Below are 27,412 nucleotides of genomic sequence, written 5' to 3' on the forward strand. Positions count from 1 at the left end.
ATCCTATCAATCTCATGGACTTATCTCTTACCGAATTTGAAATGTTCTGTCCCAAAAATTTGAACTTTAGGCACTCATATCTTAGAAAGTAATGATTGGAAAAAATAATGTTTTCATGAGAAAACTTTTTCATTTTGATAGCTTGATGATATACTTACAAATCGAGAAACTTTGAAAAATATCACCAGTAAAAAGTTTATTTTTAGCCTTTGCACAACCTTAACCAATCAGAGAATGCCTTCTTGATAAGACGGCTTCTATGATTGGTTCTCTGGTTTTAATCACGATTAAAATTTAACCGGCTTTTGTGCAACCGGCACTTAGCCTGTTGTCTTATCTCTCTCTCTCTCTCTCTCTTTCTCTCTCACTTATAACATTATAATTAAATTTGTGACTATACACATACATAAATAAACAAAAACCAACATATAAGTGGTAATAATATAATATAGTATAAAAAATACATGAATAAAAACAGTACTATAAATCAAATAAAATTTAGAAAATATAGAAACGAAGTATCTACATATAATATAAATTAATGATAAGTAATGCTTTTTAGAGATATAAAATTGTCTATCAAGTTAATTATTATTATTTTTTAATTGTCACAGAGTGTAGGAATATACAAGACGTTGCTTATGGTTTAATGAGATTTGAAAAAAAACTGAGGATAAATTCTTTGTGTTTATCGTCTTCTTCTTCTATATTATTCTTCTTGTTCTTCATCTTCTTCTTATTCTATATCCTTTCTTCTTTCAATTTAAAATAGATCGCCTACTCTCTCCATAGTGAGGTGCACGTTATAACGGCATTGTTTGATTAGCAATGGTATTGCTATCCTTGTCTATCATTCGACAAAGCAGATAGCGCTATCTCTTTCTCGCTTTGCTCTGTTCCCAGATCGCCTTTTAACAATTTAGAATTAATAATTAACTAACAAAATACTCCATCTTAATTATGAAATTATTGAAAAATATAATTTCTTGCTTAATAAAATATAATTGATTATTTTAGACGAGAATGAAAAGTTAATATTACATCAATAAACCTGTATCAGCTACCGTCTATAGAAGTCATTGACAAGACAGTGAGGACCGGCAACGTTGTTCTCCTATCTTTTTCCACTGCCGTTATAACGTGGACCTCACTATATCATAAATTGCTATGGTGAGATTTACGTTTTAAATGCAGTAAAAGAAAGATAGGAAAACTGTGTTGCCGATATTCTGCCTTCTATGTCTTCTGCCTTCGATAATCCGCCAATTTATGTAGATGCATAACAATATAATATCTATAGTTATTATATTACAAATTACTTTTTCATATCATATACAGTTCAATAATTATTTTCTTAGTCTATATTATGTCAATTCATCTATAATTTTGCTGTATTGTAAGCTATTGTATATAAGTATATAAGCCAGTATATATTGTAATCTACATAAATAAAGTACTCAATCAAATCAAATCAATTCTACGCAAGACAGTTGATTCCAGTATAACTAAGTTCTTTGTTGTTAAAAATAAAAATCAATCGTATTTATATTTCAAGAAAATTCCGATTTCAATGATTTAATGATACATTTCTATAATTGAGATTAAATATAATGATAATTAAGCAAGAAATCATATTTTCCAATGATTTCACAATGAATTTTCATAATCATGATTAATAATATTTTGTTAATTACAAATTTCTAAATTATTATTATTAAACGAAAATCCAAATTAAATGCTGTAATTCACCGCGAAGACTTCTGCTACTGCAAATATTGACAACAGGGTAAACAGCTAGATGGAAATTATTTGTCAGCCCGGGAATCGAACCCAACCTCCTATTTTTTTAATAGTAGCGCTCATCGAATTTCCATCTAGCTGTTTACCCTGTTGTCAATATTTGCAGTAGCAGAAGTCTTCGGGGTGAATTACAGCATTTAATTTGGATTATCGTTTAATAATAATAATTAATTCATTAGCATTTGAATAATTGCAAAATCTCAGTAATTTCCATCTGTGGAATTTCTACATTGTTGATAAACGAACTGGGAACGTTGTGGAGGTGGAAAGTGACAGCGCTATCTGCTTTGTCGAATGATAGACAAGGATAGCAACACCAATGTTAATCAAATACCGCCATTATAACGGTCACCTCACTATAGTTACATAATTTGTTCAGATTTGTTCAATAATATCTTAGGGTCAAACCACATTGGGCGTTTTTAAACCATGATGGGATTGTCATCGAGGCAGTCTTCCATACTGGTGCCAGCTTCGCTGTTAGTAGAACGACTCTGACCTCCTCTGCCGCGCCCCTTCTCACTTTGCATCAAATTGTGTAGATGAGCTGAGAACAAAAAATATTAATAAATTATTTTTTCAAAGTAAGTTGCAATCATAAAGAAAAGATACATGAAAGAAACATGGTTTGTAGAATCATTCAGAGTTTGCAAGTTTTGTATCAGATTATGGTGTTGTGTATCAAGTTGAGATGATACTGTATCAAAGTGGGTTGATACTGTATCATGTGTGTTGATACTGTATCATTTTTGGTGATATCATAGAGAAGAATAGCACAAGATGATATGGCATGGTTTGTAGAATTCATTCAAAGTTTGCAAGTTTTGTATCAAATTATGGTGTTGTGAATCAAGTTGAGATGATACTGTATCATATTGTATTGATACTGCATCATTTATGGTGATATGCCATGGTAAAGAACCAACATGTTGCAAATTTGTTCTCCGATTACTGTCGACTACTGTCTATTATTAGTGTGTTGTTGGGAGTGTAAGAGTGTAAGAAGGGCACAGTATGAGAGACTACCAGCGTCACATAGCTTCACCAAAAACAACTTCTAGGACTATAGTAAGGTCCACGTTATAATGACAGTATTTGATCAACTTTGGTTTTGCTATCCTTGTATATCAATTGACATAGCCGGTGGTACTATCCTTTTCTAGGTCAACAACGATGCCAATTATGTTTTTGACAGTGTAGAAATATAATTAATCAATGCAGAGAATCGGCATCGCTATTCTTCTATCTTTATCCACTGCCATTATAACGTGGACCTCACTATAGAGTCTAGGACTCTAGTCTGTATCATTCATGGTTTGTAGAATTCATTCAAAGTTTGCAAGTTTTGTATCAAATTATGGTGTTGAGTATCAAGTTGAGATGATACTGTATCATAGTGGGTTGATACTGTATCATTTATGGTGATATCATGAAGAATAGCACAAGAAGGTTTGTTGCATTCATTCAAAGTTTGCAAGTTTTGTATCAAATTATGGTGTTGTGTATCAAGTTGAGATGATACTGTATCATAGTGGGTTGATACTGTATCATTTATGGTGATATCATGAAGAATAGCATAAGAAGATATGCCATGGTTTGTTGCATTCATTCAAAGTTTGCAAGTTTTGTATCAAATTATGGTGTTGTGTATCAAGTTGAGATGTTAATGTATGTACTAGGATATCCATCCTAAGCTTTAGGGCGTTCATGTAGCAAATTTCAATATTAACGCAAGGAAAGTGGCAACATTGCCGTTCTATGATCTCCACTGATTTTATTAAGTGATCTCATAGAGGCTAAACTGTACAGAAAAGATATGCCATGGTAAAGGACCAATATGGCGAATTATTATTATTTTGGCATGTGAAACTGTATATATGAGCATAGCTCTAACAGTGTATGACACGACAATTAAATAATATTAAACTACATCTAGTTTTCCCAGCCCTGAGGTCACAGAAATATTTGAAAAAAATCTGGTGTGGCGCACTCACACAACTTTCCTTGCCGTTATGAAAATTGATCACCTGACGCTAGTGTTCACGCGCATCTCAAGTCTACTATTCAAAGATATGAGACAGCTGGTGATAGGACAATAACGCTGGAGACACATGAGGTCTGCTATCTCTTAGTAGTGAATGATTTAATAGAACCAACACTTGTCAACAGTATGCAATTTAATAATCACATTTTTTCGAATTTCAAGCTTATTTTCAATTTTAGGTGAAAATGTTACTGGACATCAATTGCAGAGATTTTCATGCTCTATCTCTTCCACTTGAAATTTGTTGTTTAAATTGTATATAAAGGCTGATAATTGAGAATCTAAAATCAAACTTTGCATAGATGGGGCGGAGCTCCTGAAATTTTTACAGATATAGGACGTGTTGCAGTTGATAGAGCTTATCAATGACTACTTCAGGTATGAATTTGATCAAAATCGTTGGAGCCGTTTTTGAGAAAATCGCGAAAAACCCTGTTTTTGACAACATTTTCGTCATTTTAGCCGCCATCTTGGATTGCATTTGATCAAAATTGTTCGTGTCGGATCCTTATAGTGTAAGGACCTTACGTTCCAAATTTCAAGTCATTCCGTTAACTGGGAGATGAGATAACGTGTACACAGACGCACGTACACACACACATACAGACCAATACCCAAAACCCACTTTTTCGGACTCAGGGGACCTTGAAACGTATAGAAATTTAGAAATTGGGGTACCTTAATTTTTTTTGGAAAGCAATACTTTCCTTACCTATGGTAATAGGGCAAGGAAAGTAAAAAATCTTAACTGAAATCACTACATCCACGCATCTTGTCATGGCCCAACAAAGCCGTGGAGACCAGGGCGTGTTGCTAGATTTACAATTTTCACATTTATCCAGCACTAGCCGTCAGGCTCGCTTCGCTCGCCATATCCGTCTAGCCGGGGAGCTCCGCCCCCTGGACCCCCGACTGGATTGTCCAAGAATGAGATTAGCAGGCTCGCTTCGCTCGCCTGCATTTTTATCATGTTAGGACAATCCAGTCGGGGGTCTAGACTAAACGTCTGGCTAAACGGATATGGCGAGCGAAGCGAGCCTGACGGCTAGTAATTTAATATTCCCAGGATTGAAGTAGCAGTGCCCAATCAATTTTTCCTCGATAAATGCATTTAAATCTTCAACTTGGTGCCAACCTAACAAAGTCAACTCAACTTAATGCCAACCTGACAAAATTATTAATTTAGTTGCCAGTTAACAACTGTTTCGAAGAGGTACTCTATCTAGATTATAGTTCTATAGTAACATATGATATGGAAATTTCAATTATAATTGAGAGATTGGGAGAAGAAGAATATACATGCTAAAAGACGAACTTTAAACCCTTAAAAACAATCCTTAGAGTTAAAATATTGCCAAAAGATTTCTTAGTGCGCCTCTAAAGGGTCAACTGAACATACCTACCAAATTTGAACGTTTTTGGTCCGGTAGATTTTTAGTTATGCGAGTGAGTGAGTGAGTGAGTGAGTGAGTGAGTGAGTGAGTCAGTCAGTCAGTGAGTGAGTGCCATTTCGCTTTTATATATATAGAAAACGGCCGAAGCATTGTCTTCAAAGTTTAAGGGCCGGTTTCCGAGCTCGGCATTTAGCCAAGTCCTAGACTTTGAACAGCTGGAGTCAGAAAATTGGTTTTCCAAAACGGGGCGTAGTCGCAGTCATTGACATAGTCACGTTTGAATTTAATTTCGAAAAACTAGAAAATTGAACACAAAATAAAATAAAGAGAAAATATTTTAAAGTTTCAGCTATTTTGAATTATTTAGGAATGTTTTACTTCGTCGAGGAAAAACGTATCCAATTCTAGAAATGAGAAAATGAAGATTATCATAAAAACTATGACTACGCCCAGCTGACACCAGCTGTTTAAAGTCTAGAATTGGATAAACCCGAGCTCGGAAGCCGGTGCTTAGAATATGTTAAGAATAATTGTATGTGAATTTCGGAAGCCTTTATTTCATTAAAAGGCGAGCGCAGCGAGCCTTAATCGTTTACAAACGAAATAAAAACGTTTTAACGCAAAAACTAGTTTTTTAACGTAACGTTTTAACGCAAAAACTAGTTACTTTCCTTGCCCTATTACCATAGGTAAAGAAGGATTGCTTTCCGAAAAAAATTAAGGTACCCCAATTTCCAAATTTCTATACGTTTCAAGGTCCCCTGAGTCCAAAAAAGTGGTTTTTGGGTATCGGTATGTATGTGTGCGTGTGTGTATGCGAGTGTATGTGCGTCTGTCTACACGATATCTCATCTCCCAATTAACGGAATGACTTGAAATTTGGAACTTAAGGTCCTTTCACTATAAGGATCCAACACAAGCAATTTCGATCTAATGCAATTCAAAATGGCGGATAAAATGGAGAAAATGTTGTCAAAAACAGGGTTTTTCGCGATTTTCTCGGAAATAGATCCAACGATTTTGATTAAATTCATACTAAAAATAGTCATTGATAAGCTCTATCAACTGCCACAAGTCCCATATCTGTAGAAATTCCAGGAGCTCCGCCTCATCTATACAAAGTTAGATTTTTGATTCCCAATTGTCAGCCTTCATATACAATTTAAATAAAAAAAATCGAGTGGAAAAGATAGAGCATGGAGATCTCTACAATTAATGTTCAGTAACATTTTCACCTAAAATTGAAAATAAGCTCGAAATTCGGAAAAAATGTGATTATCCAATTGCAAACTGTTGGCAACTATTGATTCTATTAAATGATTCACTATGGAGAGATAACAGACCTCGTATGTCTCCAGCGTTATTGTCCTGTCACCAGCTGGCACATATCTTTGTTCATAAGTAGACTTGAGATGCGCGGGAACACTAGCGTCAGGTGATCAATTCACATAACGGCAAGGAAATTTGTGTGAGTGCGCCACACCAGATTTTTTTGTTGTTCAATTTGGTTTGTAAACAATCTAAATTAGAACTTTTCTGTTTTTAAATATGTTGACTGAAAATTTGACCTGAATTCAAGTGTATGAAACATAACCTACTTTTTGGACCATTTAATGTGTATACATTAATGTGTATTCGGGGGAGAACAGTTTTGGGCTGTGCTCTGTGCTCTGTGTCCCGATATTGGTGTGATAACCAGATAACCATTTGCGTTTTAAAGCAAAAACTAGTTTTTCAACTTAACGTTTCAACGCAAAAAATAGTTGAAAATATCAGTTAGTTATACTAACATTGATGAGTCTCGGTGTCATCATTAGAGTTGTCGTTGTCATCAGTTGACAACAGGTCATCGTCGGAGTTGGCTCTGACAAGAGAAGGCAGGGCAGACGTCAACAGGGCCTTCTCCTTCTGAATCTCCTGCAACTGGCCCAACAGCATCTCCTCTTCCTCCTCACCACCTCCTCCTGCCTCTGCCCCTCCTCCTGCTCCACCGGTAGTTGACGGTGCAGCCACAGCGGTGGGTGAGACTTGTGCTTGTGATGCTGCTGCAGCTGCCGCGGCGGCAGCAGCCCCGGCTTGTAGTTCTTCGGCGCTGAAAATCTGCAAAATGTCGTTAATATTTGTGCTCTGCAAGGGTCTATTTTAAAACTTGACAAACTGAAAACTTGACGTAATGAAATCTTGAGGGATTGAAAATAGGCCTATAACCGTCCTCGGTTAATTGATCGAGCGAAGTGAGGTCTAAGATTCAAGTCGTCGGTTTGGCATTTCTCTTAATGTTTAAATGTTTATGTGTTGCGCATTTACGGCGGAACGCGGTAATAGAGTTTCATGAAATTTGACAGGTATTCAATGAAAAATACTAAGAAATTGTCAAAAACCACAGATTTATTGATACTTAGAAAGACCGGTTTCGGTTATTACACCATTGTCAATCTTATAAGTTTACATTATAAACTTATAAATTTATCAGAGATTGATTCTCTTGAGTTTAAAACAAAAGTTTTCAACATAAGTTAGTAACATTTTCTTTTTGCTGCTAGTTTTGTTATCAACAAAAGTTAATAACTTTGTCACGTGTTTTGTCTGCAGCTGTAGTTATTAGGGAACAGCTGTAGTTGTAGGGTAGGGATGCTGTTAGTCCTTTATACATTATAAGTCCTTATACATTATAAGTTTATAATATTATTAAAAGTCTTATTATTATTATAAGATTGACAATGGTGTAATAACCGAAATCGGTCTTTCTAAGTATCCATAAATCTGTGGTTTTTGACAATTTCTTAGTCTTTTTCATTCAATATGAATAATTACCACAATATCAACTTCTCAACTACACAAAAAAAATTGACAGGTATGTTCCTTTTTAAATTGCGCGTCGACGTATATACAAGATTTTTGGAAATTTTGCAATTCAAGGATAATATGAAAGGAAAAAGGAGCCTCCTTCATACGCCCATATTAGAGTAACAATCAGACTATAGAATTATTCATCATAAATCAGCTGACAAGTGATTACACAGATGTGTGGAGAAGCCAGTCTATTGATGTATTTCCATAAGGTCTATAGGTTCAATCAGGTACTTGTGGATGAGAATACTGCGTGAGGTCTACTGTTCACAGAACTACTAGTTAATCTGATAAATTTGGAATTATTGTAGTACATACATTTTTTGGACTCAAAATAGTGTGTGAATTAAGTTATCATTTATATAACCTCTAGACTGTGTATTCCAAATTAAGGTTTAAAGCAGTTTTGGGCGAATGCCTGTTGTTTTCACCTGTATAGTATCTATTGTCTATAAATAAATAAATGAAATGAAAATGTTTATGCTCTGCAAGGATCTTTTTTAAAACTTGACAAACTGAAAACTTGACGTGATGAAATCTTGGAGAATTGAAAATAGGCCTATAACCATCCTCGGTTAATTAAAAATCTATATGCAAAATGTCAAGTTAATTAGTTGAGTAGTTGAGACGTGATGATGCGTCAAACATAATTCTCCTATCCCAAGGGTCTATTTTAAAACTTGACAAACTGAAAACTTGACGTAATGAAATCTTGAGGGATTGAAAATAGGCCTATTATAACAATCCTCGGTTAATTAAAAATCTATATGCAAAATTTCAAGTTAACCAGTTGAGTAGTTGAGACGTGATGATGCGTCAAACATAATTCTCCTATCCCAAGGATCTTTTTTAAAACTTGACAAACTGAAAACTTGACGTGATGAAATCTTGGAGAATTGAAAATAGGCCTATAACCATCCTCGGTTAATTAAAAATCTATATGCAAAATGTCAAGTTAATTAGTTGAGTAGTTGAGACGTGATGATGCGTCAAACATAATTCTCCTATCCCAAGGGTCTATTTTAAAACTTGACAAACTGAAAACTTGACGTAATGAAATCTTGAGGGATTGAAAATAGGCCTATTATAACAATCCTCGGTTAATTAAAAATCTATATGCAAAATTTCAAGTTAACCAGTTGAGTAGTTGAGACGTGATGATGCGTCAAACATAATTCTCTTATCCCAAGGGTCTATTTTAAAACTTGACAAACTGAAAACTTGACTTGATGAAATCTTGAGGGATTGAAAATAGGCCTATTATAACAATCCTCGGTTAATTAAGAATCTATATGCAAAGTTTCAAGTTGATCAGTCCAGTAGTTCAGACGTATTGATGCGTCAAACATAATTGCAAAAAATATTTAAAAAAAGGCCAAAAATCGATGTGTTTGTATCCATTGGTGCAGTGAGGTCCACGTTATAATGGCAGTGGAGAAAGATAGGTGAACAACGTTGCCGATCCACTGTCTTGCCAATGCCTTCTATAGACGGTAGCTGATACAGTTTTATTAATGTAATATTAACTGTCCATACTTGTTTAAAATAATCAATTATATTTTATCAAGCAAGAAAATATATTTTCAATGATTTCATTATTAAGATAAAATATTTTGTTAATTACAAATTTCTACATCGTTGAAAAACGATTTGGCAACAGAGCAAAGCGAGAGAGAGATAGCGCTATTCGCTTTGTTGAATGATAGACGAGGATAGCAATACCATTGCTAATCAAACACTATATAATTCTATAATTCATCTATTGTATAAAATACTTTAATCATATTATGACACTGGAGGAAAAACTAGGCTGAGCCTGTACTATTTCTCTCCAAAAATTTTAATAAAATTATAATGTTGTCCAAAAGATAAGGTTACGTAATCACACACTGCTTCGTCACTTGATTTTCGGTCCAGGAATGATGATTTAAAATTTTGAATTTTGAAGGTTGATTTTATACTCTAAATGAATCACAGAATGTGTCACAATAAATTAAAAACTTTGGAAATATTGCACTTATTTAAAAAAATTTAATACAAAATCAAAAACCTACTGACTATAGGTTTTTACCTATAAAACCGATATCACTGCCATTATAACGTGAACCTCACTATAGCTCTATTTTATTTGAAGACAAGAGAGAGTGGCTGTTATTTACCTTAGAAGTCCTGAGACTAGACAGTCGTGAATTGGCCGTATGACATGCGGTGTCCAAGGTGTCAATGTCGGCGAGTGTAGCGCGCACTTTATTCAGTTGCTCGGTGATTATAGTCTCAATACATTTGGTTTGCCTCGCGATATCAGTCAAAGAGTCCTGACAAATACAAAATTCAAATTTATTCAAAATCACACATAAAAACATAAAACCAAAGTACGAATACAAATACAAAGTGACAGCATAAACATTAGATGGCATAGAAAGATATGCCAAGGTTTGTAAAATTCATTCAAAGTTGGGAAATGTATCAAATTATGGTGTTGGGTATCAAGTTGAGATGATACTGTATCATATTGTGTTGATGCTGTATCATATTGTGGTGATACTGTATCATTTATGGTGATATGCCATATTATAGGACCCTTATGTTGCAAATATCTTCTCTGATTACTGTCGACTACTGTCTATTATAAGGCCGGTTTCCGAGCACGGGATTTAGCCAAGTTCTACACTTTAAACAGCTGGAGTCAGAAAATTGGCTTTCGAAACGGGGCGCAGTCACAGTCCACTCTTAAATTGAATTTCGAAAAACTGCAAAATGAATACAAAATAAAATAAAGAGAGAATAGTGTAAAGTTTCAGATATTTTGAATTACTTAGGAATGTTTCATTTCGTCAAGGAAAAACTTATCCAATATTATAGAAATGAGAAAATTATTTTCATAAAAACTGCTGTTTTTGGAAATCCAATTTTCTGACTCCAGCAGTTTAAAGTCTAAAACTTATTGTCGACTACTGTCTATTATTGGGAGTGTAAGAGTGTAAGAAGGGCACAGTATGAGAGACTACCAGCGTCACATAGCTTCACCAAAAACAACTACTAGGACTATCGGCTTCAGTTAACACTCACATTTGCAACATAACGGTCCAACACCATGGCATATCAACATAAATGTTACAGTATCACCACAATATGATACAGTATCATCTCTACTTGATACACAACACCATAATTTGATACAAAACTTGCAAACTTTGAATGAATTCTACAAACCATGGCGTATCTTCTTATGCTATCTTTTCTCTATGGTTAAATATTGTTGTAAATGTGCTTTTGTGCATTACTTTATTCACTAAAAGTTTACAATATTGAAAAAGATAAAAATAAAATACATCATATTTAAACAAATCACATAAAACTGTAACTTATCTTTTTATAAACAGTTTTTTTGCCAAAACAGTCACCTTGGCAATGGTGTTCACATGATTAGTATCCATGTATGGCTAGTTTACATTAATACGATAATGATAAATAAAATATATTACCTGGGCTGGTAGAACTTTGTTGGTCCGCAGTATACAGGGTGCGAATACAATGGCCAGTGCTGAAGCGGACATACGGTTGACGTATTCGTGTTGGGCCACCCTGTCAACAAAAATAAATGAATAAATAAATAAATATAATTTTACTATCGCTGAACATTACCATAGTTATGGACAACGTACATAACACAGTAGCCAATATAACATTTATACACAAACTAGCCGTCAGGCTCGCTTCGCTCGCCATATCCGTCTAGCCAGGGGACTCCGCCCCCTGGACCCCCGACTGAATCGTCCAAGAATGAGATCAGCAGGCTCGCTTCGCTCGCCTGCATTTTTCATTTGAACATTTTTATCATATGTTAGGACGATCCAGTCGGCGGTCCAGACTAAACGGATAAACGGATACGGCGAGCCTGACGGCTAGTAATATTATATTCCCAGGAATAGCTCTGATTGAAGTAGCAGTGCCCAATCAATTTTTCCGCGATAAATGCATTTCAATCTTCAACTAGGTGCCAACCTAACAAAGTCAACTCAAATTAATGCCAACCTGACAAAATTATTAATTTATTTACCAGTTAACAACTGTTTCGAAGAGGTACTCTCTCTAGATTATAGTTCTACATTAACATATGGTATGACCTTTTTTCAATTATAATTGAGAGAATAAGAAGAATATACAGGCTAAAAGACGAACTATAAACCCTTAAAAATCATCCTTAAGAGTTAAAATATTGCCAAAAGATTTCTTAGTGCGCCTCTAAAGGGCCAACTGAACATACCTATCAAATTTGAACGTTTTTGGTCCGGTAGATTTTTAGTTATGCGAGTGAGTGAGACAGTCAGTAAGTCAGTCAGTGAGTGAGTGAGTGCCATTTCGCTTATATATATAGAAGATAGTGTCATGGTAAAATCAAAGGATAATCTACTTTAAAATGACTGAGTTTGACTTGGATTATCCATCTCTTTATCCTTATAGAGGCGAGCGTAGCGAGCCTCCACTTTACATCCATTTTAATGACTGAGATGTTATTGCAGTCTTACTTTGAATGAAACCAATAGATTTAGCTATTACATATTGGGTCTTGAAGTTAACATCAATAGAACGAGATACATGAGAATGTCTGCAAATCAAACAAGAAGGCAAGTTAGTATGTAATCTGAAAATAGCCTATGACTATGTTATAGAAGGTGGCAGAGAGTTCAAATACCTTGGGGTGACCCAAACAGTAGACAAGAAATACACAGTCGAATGATGATGGGCAACAGAGCATACTATACTAATCAAAAAATATTTAAAAGCATACTAATACTTAGGAAAAGAAAGATGAAAATGTTCATGACGTCAGTGAGACCAGTTGTAACCTAAGGGGCCGAAACATGGACTACCTTCAACAGATATGAAAAAGCATTATGGTCATTTCAGAGAAAAATGTACATTAGAATCTGGGGACCAACATGTGACGGAGGAGTGTGGAGTGCCAGATTTAAGGCTGTGCAAAGGCTAAAAATAAACTTTCTACTGGTGATATTTTTCAAAGTTTTTCAATATTTGTATATCATCGAGCTATGAAAATGAAAAAATTTTCTCAGGAAAACATTTTTTTCCCGATCATTACTTTTTGAGATTTGAGCGCTAAAGTTCAAATTTTTGGGACAGAACATTTCAAATTCGGTAAGAGATAAATCTAAGAGATTTGGAGGATAAATTCGTCATGGTATTTTTGATTGAATAAAACAAAAATTATCTGAAAATATCAATTTACCAAAAATAACTCAACTAAAAGTTATTTTTGTTCATTTTTAATAAACTGAATAACTTACTCAATAAGTTGATATTCTCAGAAAATTTCTGTTTCACTAGATCAACAATACCATGAAGAATCTATCATCTAAATCTCATGGATTTATTTCTTACCGAATTTGAAATGTTCTGTCCCAAAAATTTGAACTTTAGTCGCTCATATCTCAAAAAGTAATGATCGAAAAAAAAATGTTTTCCGCCACACTGCACAGAAAGCAGCTGTTTTCCAGTCCCTACGTAGATCTGAAAGACATTGTTTGCAGACGACTCTCATCCGACTTCAGAACAGGTTTCTTTCCCCGGCCTAGGCCGGAAATAGTACCCTTTCCAGTCGCTAACATGGAACTAAGAAATGTGATCAAAAAACTTTTCATTATTTGTATTCATTATTCAATAATAAAAACATTTATAATAATATTATCTTATTGTCATTTGAAAGAATAAAAACGTATAAACTCAACCTCCCACATAATTGAACATCATATTTTAGGTTATTTAGACAAATCAGAATAAAAAATAGAAATACTTGGACAATTTCCTGATATTCAGATTACCTCAGATTTGCTAGAGCTATCACCTTCCACTTCTGCTTTCGGAAGTGCTTAGTAAAAAACTATTCTCATATATATTGTTTATTTTTGTGTGTGGCGAAAAATATCGTTCGCACCACGGGCAAAATGTTTTTCGCCACACTGCACAGAAAGCAGCTGTTTTCCAGTCCCTACGTAGATCTGAAAGACCTTGTTTGCAGACGACGTCAGAAAATGGTTTCTTTTCCGGGCTAGGCCAGAAAGTTGTCTCTTTCCAGGCGCTCATGGAAGTAGTTAATAAGTCATCCGCTAGATCGGGCGAGTGTCCACTTTCATCATCAGCATTTCAGTCGCCATGATTTCAGTTCCAGTTTCGAATCAAACTAATTCGCTTCGCAACCAGTTTTATTCAATTATTTATTGTTGATTAGTGCATTCCGAATTTTCAAAAATGCTTGAAGATGACTGTGGTATTCCAAGTGGAATTTTAAAAGAATCTGAAATCCTGACTGCAAATCTTTTACCACTAAAATCAAGAGATAGGTACGATAGCTTAACGAGTATTCTTTATTTTGTATTATTTATTTATTTTGTCAGCAATACCTGTAGTGTGGCGAAAAATATCGTTCGCACCACGGGCAAAAATGTTTTTCCAGCTCTCAATCTTTTCTAGTCCTCGGCCTACGGCCTCGGACTTGAAAACCGATTTCGAGCTGGAAAAATCTCATTTTCTGCTCTAGGTGCGAAATATACTATTTCCGGCTCTCAATCTTTTCTAGTCCTCGGCCTACGGCCTCGGACTTGAAAACCGATTTCGAGCCGGATAAGTCTAATTTTCGACCCTAGGTGCGAAATATACTATTTCCTGAGAAAACTTTTTCATTTTGATAGCTCGATGATATACAAATTGAAAAACTTTGAAAAATATCACCAGTGGAAAGTTTATTTTTAGCCTTTGCATAGCCTTGATAGACTAGATAGAATTCATTCAAAGTTTGGAAGTTTTGTATCAAATTATGGTGTTGTGTATCAAGTTGAGATGATACTGTATCATATTGTGTTTATATTGTAACATGTAGTGGCTAGAGACCAGGCCATTGGAGCAGGGAATTTGGTGCGATTCATAAAAGCCAGTAGTATTGAACGGCTTAGCCAGAATGAGTGATGAGAGAGAGGGTGCCATCAAGACTGTTGAAAGAAAGAATGCTTGGAACAAGAAAGAGAGGTCGACCACGGACAAGATGGCTGAGCAACGCGATTGGTGACCTCCGTGTGCTGGGCGTGGCAAACTGGCGACAGAGTGCACAGGATAGAGACGAATGGAGGCGCTATGTTGAGGAGGCCAAAGTCCACCCAGGACTGTAGAGCCCGATAAATTGAAGCAAAGTAAGTATTATCATAGAGAAACAATAGCGTAAGTAGATATCCCATAGTATAGGGCGTTTATGTCGCAACTTTCACTGTTATCTCAAGCCGATAGTCCACGTAGTTCTTTCCTGTAAAGCTTTATAACGCTGGTAGTCTCTCATATTGTGCCGTTTATACACTCTTACCCGGTCAAAACAGTAAAAATCGACAATAATCGACAGTAATTGGCTTGAGATAACAGTAAAAGTTGCGACATAAACGCCCTATACCATAGGATATCTACTTATGCTATTATTTCTCTATGCCATTGCTGTTTCAGCCAAGGATGAGACCTAGTGCAATCAAATCTTTATATCATAAACCTACTATGTTCCAAATTTCGTGAGAATCGTTAGAGCCGTTTTCGAGATCCGTTAAACATAAATAGCCAGATATAAAAATAACCAGATATATAAATACAGAAATTGCTCACCTAATATAATTGGATAACTGAGTTTTTGATCTTGGAGAAAACAAATAACAGTTTTCAAGAGTAAATTATGATTCAACTGTGAATTGTGATTCAACTGAATCAACTAGAACAGGTGACATCAGATACTTGTGGATGAGAAAACTCAGTAAGTTACATTGACCTGTTGTTATGTTTTCTCAAAAATTAATAAATAATTTATCAATTTAAAATGTCTAGAAAAAATCCTAAATAAATATAGAGCTTTCTGTCCTATCGTACCGTGACGTGTCGTCCCGGAATGTGATTGTGAGCGCTGTTATCAGGTCTGGCTGCAACTGTCTACAACGTTGATGGAAAGATACAATTTTCAAGATGTTCGATGTTTTTGAACGGGTAGTATTATAGTCCACTAAAAAGCTGATATTTATGATGAATAATTCTATAGCCTGATTTTTACTCTAATATTGGCGTATGAAGGAGGCTCCTTTTTCCTTTTATATTATCCTTGAAATGCAAAATTTCCAAAAAACCTTGTATATACGTCGACGCGCAATTTAAAAAGGAACATATCTGTCAAATGTCATGAAAATATATTACCGGGTTTCGCCGTAAATGCGCAACATATAAACATTTAAACATTAAGAGAAATGCCAAACCGTCGACTTGAATCTTAGACCTCACTTCAATCGGTCAATTAACATAAGTGAGTTTTTGATCTTGGAGAAAACAAATAACAGTTTTTAAGAGTGAATTATTATTCAACTGTGAATTGTGATTCAACTGAATCAACTAGAACAGGTGACATCAGATACTTGTGAATGAGAAAACTGCGTGAGGTCTACTGTTCACAGAACTACTAGTATATTACCTAGCAAGATGGAAGATGAGTCGTTCACAGAGGTGGAAGTTGGGCTTGGGCAGCGTGTTGATCTGATTGAGCAGAGTGTGGAGCCGGGTCTGTGGATCAGTCAGGGATGCGGCCCGAAGCAGTGAGTCATACCGGTCGAATGGCAACAGGGGTTCAGGCATTTCACGGAAGAAACATTTCAGCACACTGGTAAGAACGTGTACCTAGAACAAATAATAGCACATGAAAATCAGTTTGAAAATGCAAGTACAGGGTCTGTATAATTGACCGTACCAAGTGGGTCTATTTTAAAACTTGACAAACTGAAAACTTGACGTAATGAAATCTTGAGGGATTGAAAATAGGCCTATAACCGTCCTCGGTTAATTGATCGAGCGAAGTGAGGTCTAAGATTCAAGTCGACGGTTTGGCATTTCTCTTAATGTTTAAATGTTTTTATGTTGCGCATTTATGGCGAAACGCGGTAATAGATTTTCATGAAATTTGACAGATATGTTCTTTTTTAAATTGCGCGTCGACGTATATACAAGGTTTTTGAAAATTTTGCATTTCAAGGATAATAATTATGAAAGGAAATTATTCATCATAAATCAGCTGACAAGTGATTACACAGATGTGTGGAGAAGCCAGTCTATTGCTGTATTTCCATAAGGTCTATAGTTTCAATCAGGTACTTGTGGATGAGAATACTGCGTGAGGTCTACTGTTCACAGAACTACTAGTATATTATATATTTTTTCAAACTTTATAAAATAAAAACGCGGTAATAGATTTTCATGAAATTTGACAGGTATGTTCCTTTTCAATTGCGCGTCGACGTATATACAAGGTTTTTGAAAATTTTGCATTTCAAGGATAATAATTATGAAAGGAAATTATTCATCATAAATCAGCTGACAAGTGATTACACAGATGTGTGGAGAAGCCAGTCTATTGCTGTATTTCCATAAGGTCTATAGTTTCAATCAGGTACTTGTGGATGAGAATACTGCGTGAGGTCTACTGTTCACAGAACTACTAGTATATTATATATTTTTTCAAACTTTATAAAATAAAAACGCGGTAATAGATTTTCATGAAATTTGACAGGTATGTTCCTTTTCAATTGCGCGTCGACGTATATACAAGGTTTTTGGAAATTTTGCATTTCAAGGATGATATAAAAGGAAAAAGGAGCCTCCTTCATACGCCAATATTAGAGTAAAAATCAGACTATAGAATTATTCATCATAAATCAGCTGACAAGTGATTACACAGATGTGTGGAGAAGCCAGTCTATTACTGTATTTGTATAAGGTCTATAGTTTCAATCAAAGACATTAAAGAGGTATGCATCTTTAAGCTATGTTTACACCAAAGTTATTAACAAAATGGTTATAACTTAATCCTTATAGATTCTATTAGATTGAACGGAAGTTGACAAACACATATGTTCATCATGTGTATGATAAGTTATGTTCAATCTAATATAATCTATAAGGATTGAGTTATTAACATTTTGTTAATAAATTTGGTCTAATCGCAGCTTTAAGGTCTTTGGTTTCAATATTTTGTTTTGCAGTCATGGTATTATTATGCGTGCTCATCAGTATCAATATTCTAATTTAATAGGTGAATAAAAATAAACAAATGAACTAAATAATGCTGGAGAAATTATAATATTAGTGATTCTGAAAAATTAATTTTCATCAGATAGAAAGATCATCACGGAACTGGATGAATTATATCATATGGAATACAAATTCAAACGTAAACTGAGTTTGTTAACATTTAAATCAGTTGACATCTGATACTTGTGGATGAGAATACTGCGTGAGGTCTACTGTTCACAGAACTACTAGTAAGTAACCGGACTGACCTCAGGAAATTTTTTATTGGCAAAATATGAACAATTATTCTTCAGAAATCTTCAAAGTAGTCCCCATTGGAGTCGATAACACGCTGAAACCGGATTTTCAAATCCCTGAGCGCTCCCTGGAAGTCGGCAACCTCTATGCTGTCTAGAGCCCACGTCGTAGCACGTTGAACGTTTTCCAGAGTCCCGAACCGCGTCTCCTTAAGTTGTCTCTTGATCTTGGGGATCTTGGGGAAAAAGAAGTCCGGTGGTGCCATATCCGGGCTGTAAGGAGGATGTGGCAACGTTACCGTCGACTGTTTGGCCAACTGCTCGGTGACGAGCAGGCAGGTGTGCGACGGAGCATTGTCGTGATGGAGGATCCACGAATCGGCAATCCCCGGACGGACTCGATGAACCCGGGTGGTTAGTCAACGTTGATCCGTTGTCGTGGATCCTCCATCACGACAATGCTCCGTCGCACACCTGTCCTGCGCGAGGTCTACTGCTCACGGAACTACTAGTATAGAATAGATTGGACTAATATTGTGTTGCAATAGAATTAAATATTCTATTTTTGATTAGAGTCACATAATGTTCTGTTGGATATATACTTGCACCTAAAATACCTACAAACAAGTAGTTATGTGAACAGTAGACCTCACGCAGTTATAAACCACAGCCTCCTCTAATACTGTCCATCAGAGTGAATTCCTGTCGTGTCGGCGAGATATCGGTGTGAAAACGGCTAATGGCTGTTGGGGTTGGTGTATCAAAAATGCTAACATCAAAAGCTAATCTCCTTCAAGACATACTGGCAACAGGTCAGCCCGAGTTCAAAGCAGAGAAAGGTCGAGAGACAATACTATGTTATTTTAGTTATTAATTGCATGCAATCAATGGCTGTTTGGGTTGCTGTATCTACAATAATTATTAAGATTAATTAAAATTATTAGCATTACAGTGCTAATAATTTGTTGTAAACAACTATGCTACTATCATCAAAAGCTTACCGAGTTGAAAGCAGAGAAAAGTCGGGAGAAAATAATAAGCTACTTCGAGTTATCAATATTGCATGCCTCATTGCTTGCAATTAATAGTCCACACAACAGCTGACTTTACACTAAGATACTTTGAGATATTAATTGCATGCAATAATTAATAATCCACTCGACAGCTGATTTATGATGAATATTTGTAGTCTGATTTTTACGGTAATATTGGCGTTCGAAGGAGACTCCTTTTCCTTTTTATCCTTAAAATGGAAAATTTCAAAAAACCTTGTATAAACGTCGACGCGAAATTCAAAAAGGAACATACCTGTCAAATTTCATGAAAATCAGCTGCGTTTCGCTGTAAATGCACAACATATAAACATAAAGAGAAATGCAAAACCGTCGACTTGAATCTTAAGGTGCATACAGATTTACGCGCCGCGAACATGAGCAATTCACTTTTAATCAGCTGATGCCAAGCTTTTTATATTTGTATCTTACCGTTTCTGTAAAAATACAGATATAATCAGCTGATTAAAAGTGAATTGCTCATGTTCGTGGCGCGTATATCTGTACGCACCTCAAGGCTCAACTCACACTTAGGCGACTCAGGTGGAGAAGAGACTGGACTCTAGTGGAGAGCATGTGTTTCCAAATGTGACACTCAGACCAGTCGATTCTAGTCTCCGCGACGTCACCATTTGAAAACACATGCTCTCCACTAGAGTCCAGTCTCTTCTCGACCTGAGTCGCGTAAGTGTGAGTTGAGCCTTAGACCTCACTTCGCTCGGTCAAAAAACAAAAGTATTGAATTGTAATAGTTATTATACTATACCTGGTATTGTTCGAATTGTACATCTTCGATTTTTCCCTCCTCTATTAGTGCTTTCAACTCTCTCACTTTAGAGCTCACCTGCAAACAACAAAATATAATATTAGTGAATTTAATTTCAATTTATAATACGTGTATTGTATCCTGAAAATCTGATAATCAGACCGAGGATAGGTCAAAAAAGAGCAACCTCGGGAAGGTTGCTCAAGGCACGCCGCAAAGTAGACCCACCCTAATCCACGAAAAGTCCTGTCCTGTCGTGTCGGCCTGAGAAATCCGTCGGTGTGAAAACGACTAATGGCTATTGGGTTGTTGTATCGACAATAATTATTATTATAATAATTGTTAAACGAAAATTCCAATTAAAAGCTGTAAATCACCCCGAAGACTTCTGCTACTGCAAATATTGACAACAGGGTAAACAGCTAGATGGAAATTCGATGAGCGCTACTACCCAAAAATTATTTGTCAGCCCGGGAATCGAACCCAGTACCTCCTAATTGCCGGTCAGGAATGCTTACCCTTACACCAAACTGACAATCTCTGGATAGCAGCGCTCATTTATACAAAGCCATAGCGGCCGGCCAGTCTACACAGGTAAACAAAGTGGAAGAAGTTGCATTTGTTCAAATGCTAATTAATGACTAATTATTATTAAACGAAAATCCCAATTAAATGCTGTAAATCACCCCGAAGACTTCTGCTACTGCAAATATTGACAACAGGGTAAACAGCTAGATGGAAATTCGTAGAGCGCTACTATTCAAAAATTATTTGTCAGCCCGGGAATCGAACCTAGTATCTCCTAATATCAGGAATGCTTTGCTGACCGGCAATTAGGAGGTACTGGGTTCGATTTCCGGGCTGACAAATAATTTTTGAATAGTAGCGCTCATCGAATTTCCATCTAGCTGTTAACCCTGTTGTCAATATTTGCAGTAGCAGAAGTCTTCGGGGTGAATTACAGCTTTTAATTGGAATTTTCGATTAACTATAATTATTCATTAATTATCATTTGAACAAATAATGCAACTTCCGAATTATTTCAATCTGTAGATATTGTATTTATTAAAGTATAAATAAGATATCGGGGACCGAGCTTCGCTCTGGAGTACAAAAGCATAAAAAATTTATCACGAAAGAAGAAATTATGATAGCATTCATACAGAAATGTTCTATCAAATCACAGTAAATTGAGGTTAATTCCCAGAGGAATGCGAAAATTTCCCTCACAAAGACCCACCCAGTTGCACAAAAGCTGGTTAAATTTTAATCCTGATTAACTTCACGTGAACCAAATCAGAGAAGACCATTTCAAAAAGATGGATCTACTGGAATTAATCAGAATTGAAAATAACCCGGCTTTTTTGCAACCGGCACTAAGTACCTGAATGAATGATTACAAAAGTTTTGACAGCTGAGTCATAATTTTAACACAGTCCCACACACATGAACTCGCTCACTCACTTCCATCACCAACAGACGACGTAATAATTATTATCAGCTGTTTTTCCAAGGATGAATAATAATTATCCTTTTAATGTCCTTCAGAGAGTTATCCCAGGGATGAGACCTAGTGCAATCGAATCTTTATATTATAAACATACTATGTTATGAATTTAGTGAGAATCGTTAGAGCCGTTCTCGAGATCCGGTGAAATAGAATAAAATAGAATCTTTATTGCAGCAATATCTGAGGTGGTCTTCAGATACAATACAAGTGTCAAATATATACAACATGATACAAAATACAAATATATCACATCAGTAAGTTACACTATCAGTACCCAATGATAATGGGCCATATGAATAAAGTTGAGCATTTGCTTATACTTCTAAAATATGGAGCATTTGCTTCATTTTCTATGAATAAACGTGAGCAAAACCTTTTGCTCATGCTCATCAAAAAAATAGTTTAAGCATTCACTCAAAAGTAAAAGCTTTTGCTCAAAATTGTATGAATAAACTAGAGCATTTGCTCAACTTTTGAAGCAAATGCTTCAAAAAAGGTGAGTCTAGTCTAGAGCAGCTTATCACCTTTTGCTCATAGTAAAATGGCTCAACTAATTCGTATGATGAAGAGGAAACTATACCAGATACGATAACAACCAATAGTTGAGAACTATAAAACTCTTTTTAGATTCAACCATGATATATATCACCATTATCCCTACAAAAGAATAAATACAAAAGATAGCTACCTGATATAAAGATAGTCATCACAAAGTAGGAAATAGGCATTTAAGAAGATGAGAGTGTAGACGATTAGAAGAAGGCTATTAATATTATAAGAATATGCTGAAGATTATTATAGGGATGACATTTTTCATGCTATTATTTCGAAATTCTAAACTCAACTAACCTAAAACTCTATTCATAAATAGAAAACAGAGCAGACGACGCAAACACAAGCGATGCACCCTTCTTGCATATTTAGCGCTTCCGTGAGCTATAAAAACAAAGTAGGGCTACAAAAGCGAATCAGCTGATGAAAAATCTTTAAAATACGTGGGCATTTGCTCCAGAGTTCAGGAGCATAAGGTAAAGCTTATTCATATAAAAATGAGCAAATGCTTTTGCTTCTACCTTTTGCTCATGAGCAAAACCTTATGCTACATGCTTTTGCTCATTAGCATGGTTTTATTCTTATGGGCCAATATGTCAACTGATTTTCAACTTATAACCCAATATTCCTAGCTTATGTATGCAAATTTTCAATCTTGTTTAAAGGGTAGGCTGCTAAGAAGCGTTTCATATGATTTTTAAAAGTTCCATTCTCCATATTCCTAAGATCTTCAGCAATATAATTATAAACACTAGCCGTCTGGCTCGCTTCGCTCGCCATATCCGTCTAGCCAGGGGGCTCCGCCCCCTGGACCCCCGACTGGATCGTCCAAGGATGAGATCAGCAGGCTCGCTTCGCTCGCCTGCATTTTTCATTTGAACATTTCTATCATATGTTAGGACGATCCAGTCGGGGGTCCTGACTAAACGTCTAGCTAAACGGATATGGCGAGCGAAGCGAGCATGACAGCTAGTAATATAATATTCCCAGGAATAGCTCTGATTGAAGTAGCAGTGCCCAATCAATTTTTCCGCGATAAATGCATTTCAATCTTCAACTTGGTGCCAACCTAACAAAGTCAACTCAACTTAATGCCAACCTGACAAAATTATTAATTTAGTTACCAGTTAACAACTGTTTCGAAGAGGTACTCTCTCTAGATTATTGTTCTATATTAACATATGGTATGGACATTTTCCAATTATAATTAAGAGAATAAGAAGAATATACATGCTAAAAGACGAACTTTGAACCCTTAAAACCCACCCTTAGAATTGAAATATTGCCAAAAGATTTCTTAGTGCGCCTCTAAAGGGCCAACTGAACATACCTACCAAATTTCAACGTTTTTGGTCCGGTAGATTTTTAGTTCTGCGAGTGAGTGAGTGAGTCAGTCAGTCAGTCAGTGAGTGCCATTTCGCTTTTATATAAATATAGATTATATTACATCAGTAAGTTACACCACGGTATTTAGATGAAAACGGTAGAGGTCATAAGATGTATGCGCAGTGGCCAGCCAGCTAGATTGCGCCATCGCCACCAACCGAGGTTTTCAACACCTATTGGCAATTTATGAAACTTATTTGTTAAAAACAGATGATTGGATATAAAATGACGTCAGCTCCACCGGAAATTCAGCAAAAACATGCGTGTGACACCTACCGTCTTCTTCTATATACCGTGAGTAACACTATCAGTACCCTATGATAATATGTCACCTGATTTTCAACTTATAACCGAAGGGTTAGCTGCTAAGAAACGTTTCATATGATTTTTAAAAGTTCCATTCTCCACATTCCTAAGATCTTCAGGAATATATAAACATCCAAATAAATGAACATATAAACAGAAGTTGCTCGTTTAATAGTATAGGATAAATACTGACCCCAGATTTACGATAGATGCCCTCCGTATAGAGTCCGTACATCTCGATTGTGGTAATAAGTCTTTCAACCACTATTGGCACCTCGTGTCCCGCACCGGTGCCGCACTCCGATGCGGGATCCGAGGCTAGCAGCATCCGCAACGGCACGCCGAACACGTGGTTGTGTTTTGTGCCCTCTTTTGTGCCCTTTGTGCCGCCGACTATTATAGCGCCGCACTCCACCGCTGACTTCAGGTAACACTTCTTGTGGCAGGTTAGCTTGCAATCTGTTCAAAATTCAAAAATTGAAAATTATTCATTTATTTATCAATTTGTAATCAATATTACTGTATAGTTGTTAATCTCTATATATAAAAATCTGGTGTGGCGCACTCACACAACTTTCCTTGCCGTTATGAAAATCGATCACCTGACGCTTGCAATCTGTTCAAAATTCAAAAATTGAAAATTATTCATTTATTTATCAATTTGTAATCAATATTACTGTATAGTTGTTAATCTCTATATATAAAAATCTGGTGTGGCGCACTCACACAACTTTCCTTGCCGTTATGAAAATCGATCACCTGACGCTAGTGTAAACGCGCATCTCAAGTCAAAGATCTGAGCCAGCTGGTGACAGGACAATAACGCTGCAGACACACGAGATCTGCTATCTCTTCATAGTGAATGATTTAATAGAATCAACAGTTGCCAACAGTTTGCAATTGAATAATTACATTTTCTCAAATTTCAAGCTTATTTTCAATTTTAGGTGAAAATGTTACTGAACATAAATTGTAGAGATTCTCATGCTCAATCTTTTCCACTCGAAATTTTTTGTTTAAATTGTATCTGAAGCCTGATAATTGAGAATCTAAAATCAAACTTTGCATAGATGAGGCGGAACTCCTGAAAGTTTTACAGATATGGGACTTGTGGCAGTTGATAGAGCTTATCAATGACAATTTTAGGTATAAATTTGATCAAAATCGTTGGAGCCGTTTTCGAGAAAATCGCGAAAACCCCTGTTTTTGACAACATTTTCGCCATTTCAACCGCCATCTTGAATCGCATTTGATCGAAATTGTTCGTGTCGGATCCTTATAGTGTAATGACCTTAAGTTTCAAATTTCAAGTCATTCCGTTGATTGGGAGCAGAGATATCGTGCACACAGACGCACATACACTCATACACACCACACACACATACAGACCAATACCCAAAAACCACTTTTTTGGACTCAGGGGACCTTGAAACGTATAGAAATTTAGAAATTGGGGTACCTTAATTTTTTTCGGAAAGCAATACTTTATGGTAATAGGTAAAAATGAATGTCTGTGTGTTTGTTTGTTTGTTCCCTATAGACTCGAAAACTACTTGACAGAACGGCATGAAAGTTTGGGAATATGTTGAGTGAATATTGGGGATGGTTTCTGACCAGAAAATTTCAATAGGGGGACTAATAATAATTATTTATTAATCCATTTTACAGACTTATGTTTTTGAAATTTTAGGCCGAGTGGCTACTTATAATTTAGCATCTAAAGTTACCAGCTGTATAATAAACACGTCACCCTGTGATCAATTGTGTACTGGTATTAAAACGGTGGTTTGGAGTTGAAGTTAGTGTACCGTAGTTGATTGGTACCAGCTGTAGATAATCGTTCCTTAGAAGACCTATTATACAAATAACTATCACTCCCCTATCATTGAGAAACTAGAAAATAATTATTCATCTCATGAAAGAGAGTTCTTCATATTGCAATCATTAATAAATTAGTGAAGAATGACAGACTAAATTGATTATTTTTTGAATTGAGCTTAGCACTAAGCATTCATCCTAAAATTGAAGATGGAAAGAATATGGAATTCTGTGTAATTCATCGTACATCGCATATTTCCTGGACCATCTACTGACAATCAACAACTATGAAAACATTAAATTCATCTTTAAAACACTGATCTAACCTACCGGTATCTATTTTTTTTCCTACAGTTACCTTGAAAAGTGACGATTCCTGCACTGATTACAGAACGCAAAGATTCAATTTTTCTGCACTCCAGATTTGCAACATGGCAACACAAAATAGTTGGTGGGTTATATGGAGGATTAGTGCACAAAAACAAAAATTGAGTTGGTGACAATGACTGTGGTTAGATTTAGATAAGAATCATTTCAATGGCTACCCTACATTTATGATAAAATCCAAATCTAGAAATCCAAAACAAGAATAATGTTCATCTAAATCATAATTAAATAATCATTATTTACAAATTCTCATCATTTAATAATAAATAATAGTTCTTTTCTATTGATAATTATTATTTCAACTGAAAGAAATGAGAAAAGTAGCAAATATACATTATAAAATTCGAATTTTTAGGTTAAATGATTACCGTTCGATATTTATATAAATAGAAATAATAAAAACCATAACAATACTACAATAAATATTCTCTGTTGTCTATGTTATTTTTATAAATATTTCTCAGTTTACATCGAGCATTTTTCTCGATAATTTGAGCAAAAGTCTAAATTTCTGAATCGTGTTTCAGTAATTTTTAGCTGGATGAAACAAACTTAGGTACGATTCTTCCCGCTAGGTCGCGCGCTTGTCGGTTCAGCCATCTTGTTGTGTTCAGCCATTTTGCAGCTCGGTTCAGCCAACAAGCTGTTAGCGTGTATTTTGAATGTGAATTTTTTGTTTTATCTGTATTTTTTCTGATTCTTGAATGAATAAAAATGAGAACTTTGGCTGAGAATTTTCAACTTCAATTCGATTATTAATTTTTAAATGAATAAAGGTTGTTATTAATAACAGCATCACACACACAAACATTTGATGGATTTCAGCCATCATTTTACCCATAATCATTTAATCAACCACTTCTCACATTCAATGGTAACTGTAGGAAAAGTTTAATGTGAAATACGTGAGCAAAGTTCGTCTGCTGCACTCAAGAAGCCATTCCGCCCTCGCCTACGGCTCGGGCGTAAACGTTTCTTTCGGTGCAGCAAACTGTCACTTTGCGCACTAGTTGCACAAATAACTATAATTCAACACTTTACTGATAGATATTACTACCAATTGATCGAGAATATGTTGCAATGTCGGAATAAAAGTCCGTGTTGAGATGTAAATGAAAATATTTATTCGTCAGATAAATTTCATGATTCACCAAATAAAGTCAAGTGTGACATGAGATACAATGACTTTTTGGCG

At 35.6% G+C, this 27,412-nt stretch overlaps 1 protein-coding gene across 1 annotated transcript in view; it reads right to left on the reverse strand.

Moving 5' to 3' along the window:
* Positions 1-1,924: 1,924 nt before the first annotated feature.
* The window catches only part of LOC111060361 (unconventional myosin-IXa), a 176,120-nt gene continuing 150,632 nt past the window's right edge, over positions 1,925-27,412 (reverse strand). Inside the window, 7 exon segments of the mRNA XM_039435347.1 lie at positions 1,925-2,347; positions 7,029-7,338; positions 10,248-10,403; positions 11,574-11,673; positions 16,595-16,797; positions 20,259-20,336; positions 24,206-24,471. Of these exon segments, the coding sequence (XP_039291281.1) occupies positions 2,223-2,347; positions 7,029-7,338; positions 10,248-10,403; positions 11,574-11,673; positions 16,595-16,797; positions 20,259-20,336; positions 24,206-24,471 (1,238 nt within the window). The 3' untranslated portion in view covers positions 1,925-2,222.

Source organism: Nilaparvata lugens, chromosome 9 (genome assembly GCF_014356525.2).
Source record: "Nilaparvata lugens isolate BPH chromosome 9, ASM1435652v1, whole genome shotgun sequence".
In the NCBI taxonomy this organism is placed as follows: Eukaryota; Metazoa; Arthropoda; class Insecta; order Hemiptera; family Delphacidae; genus Nilaparvata; species Nilaparvata lugens.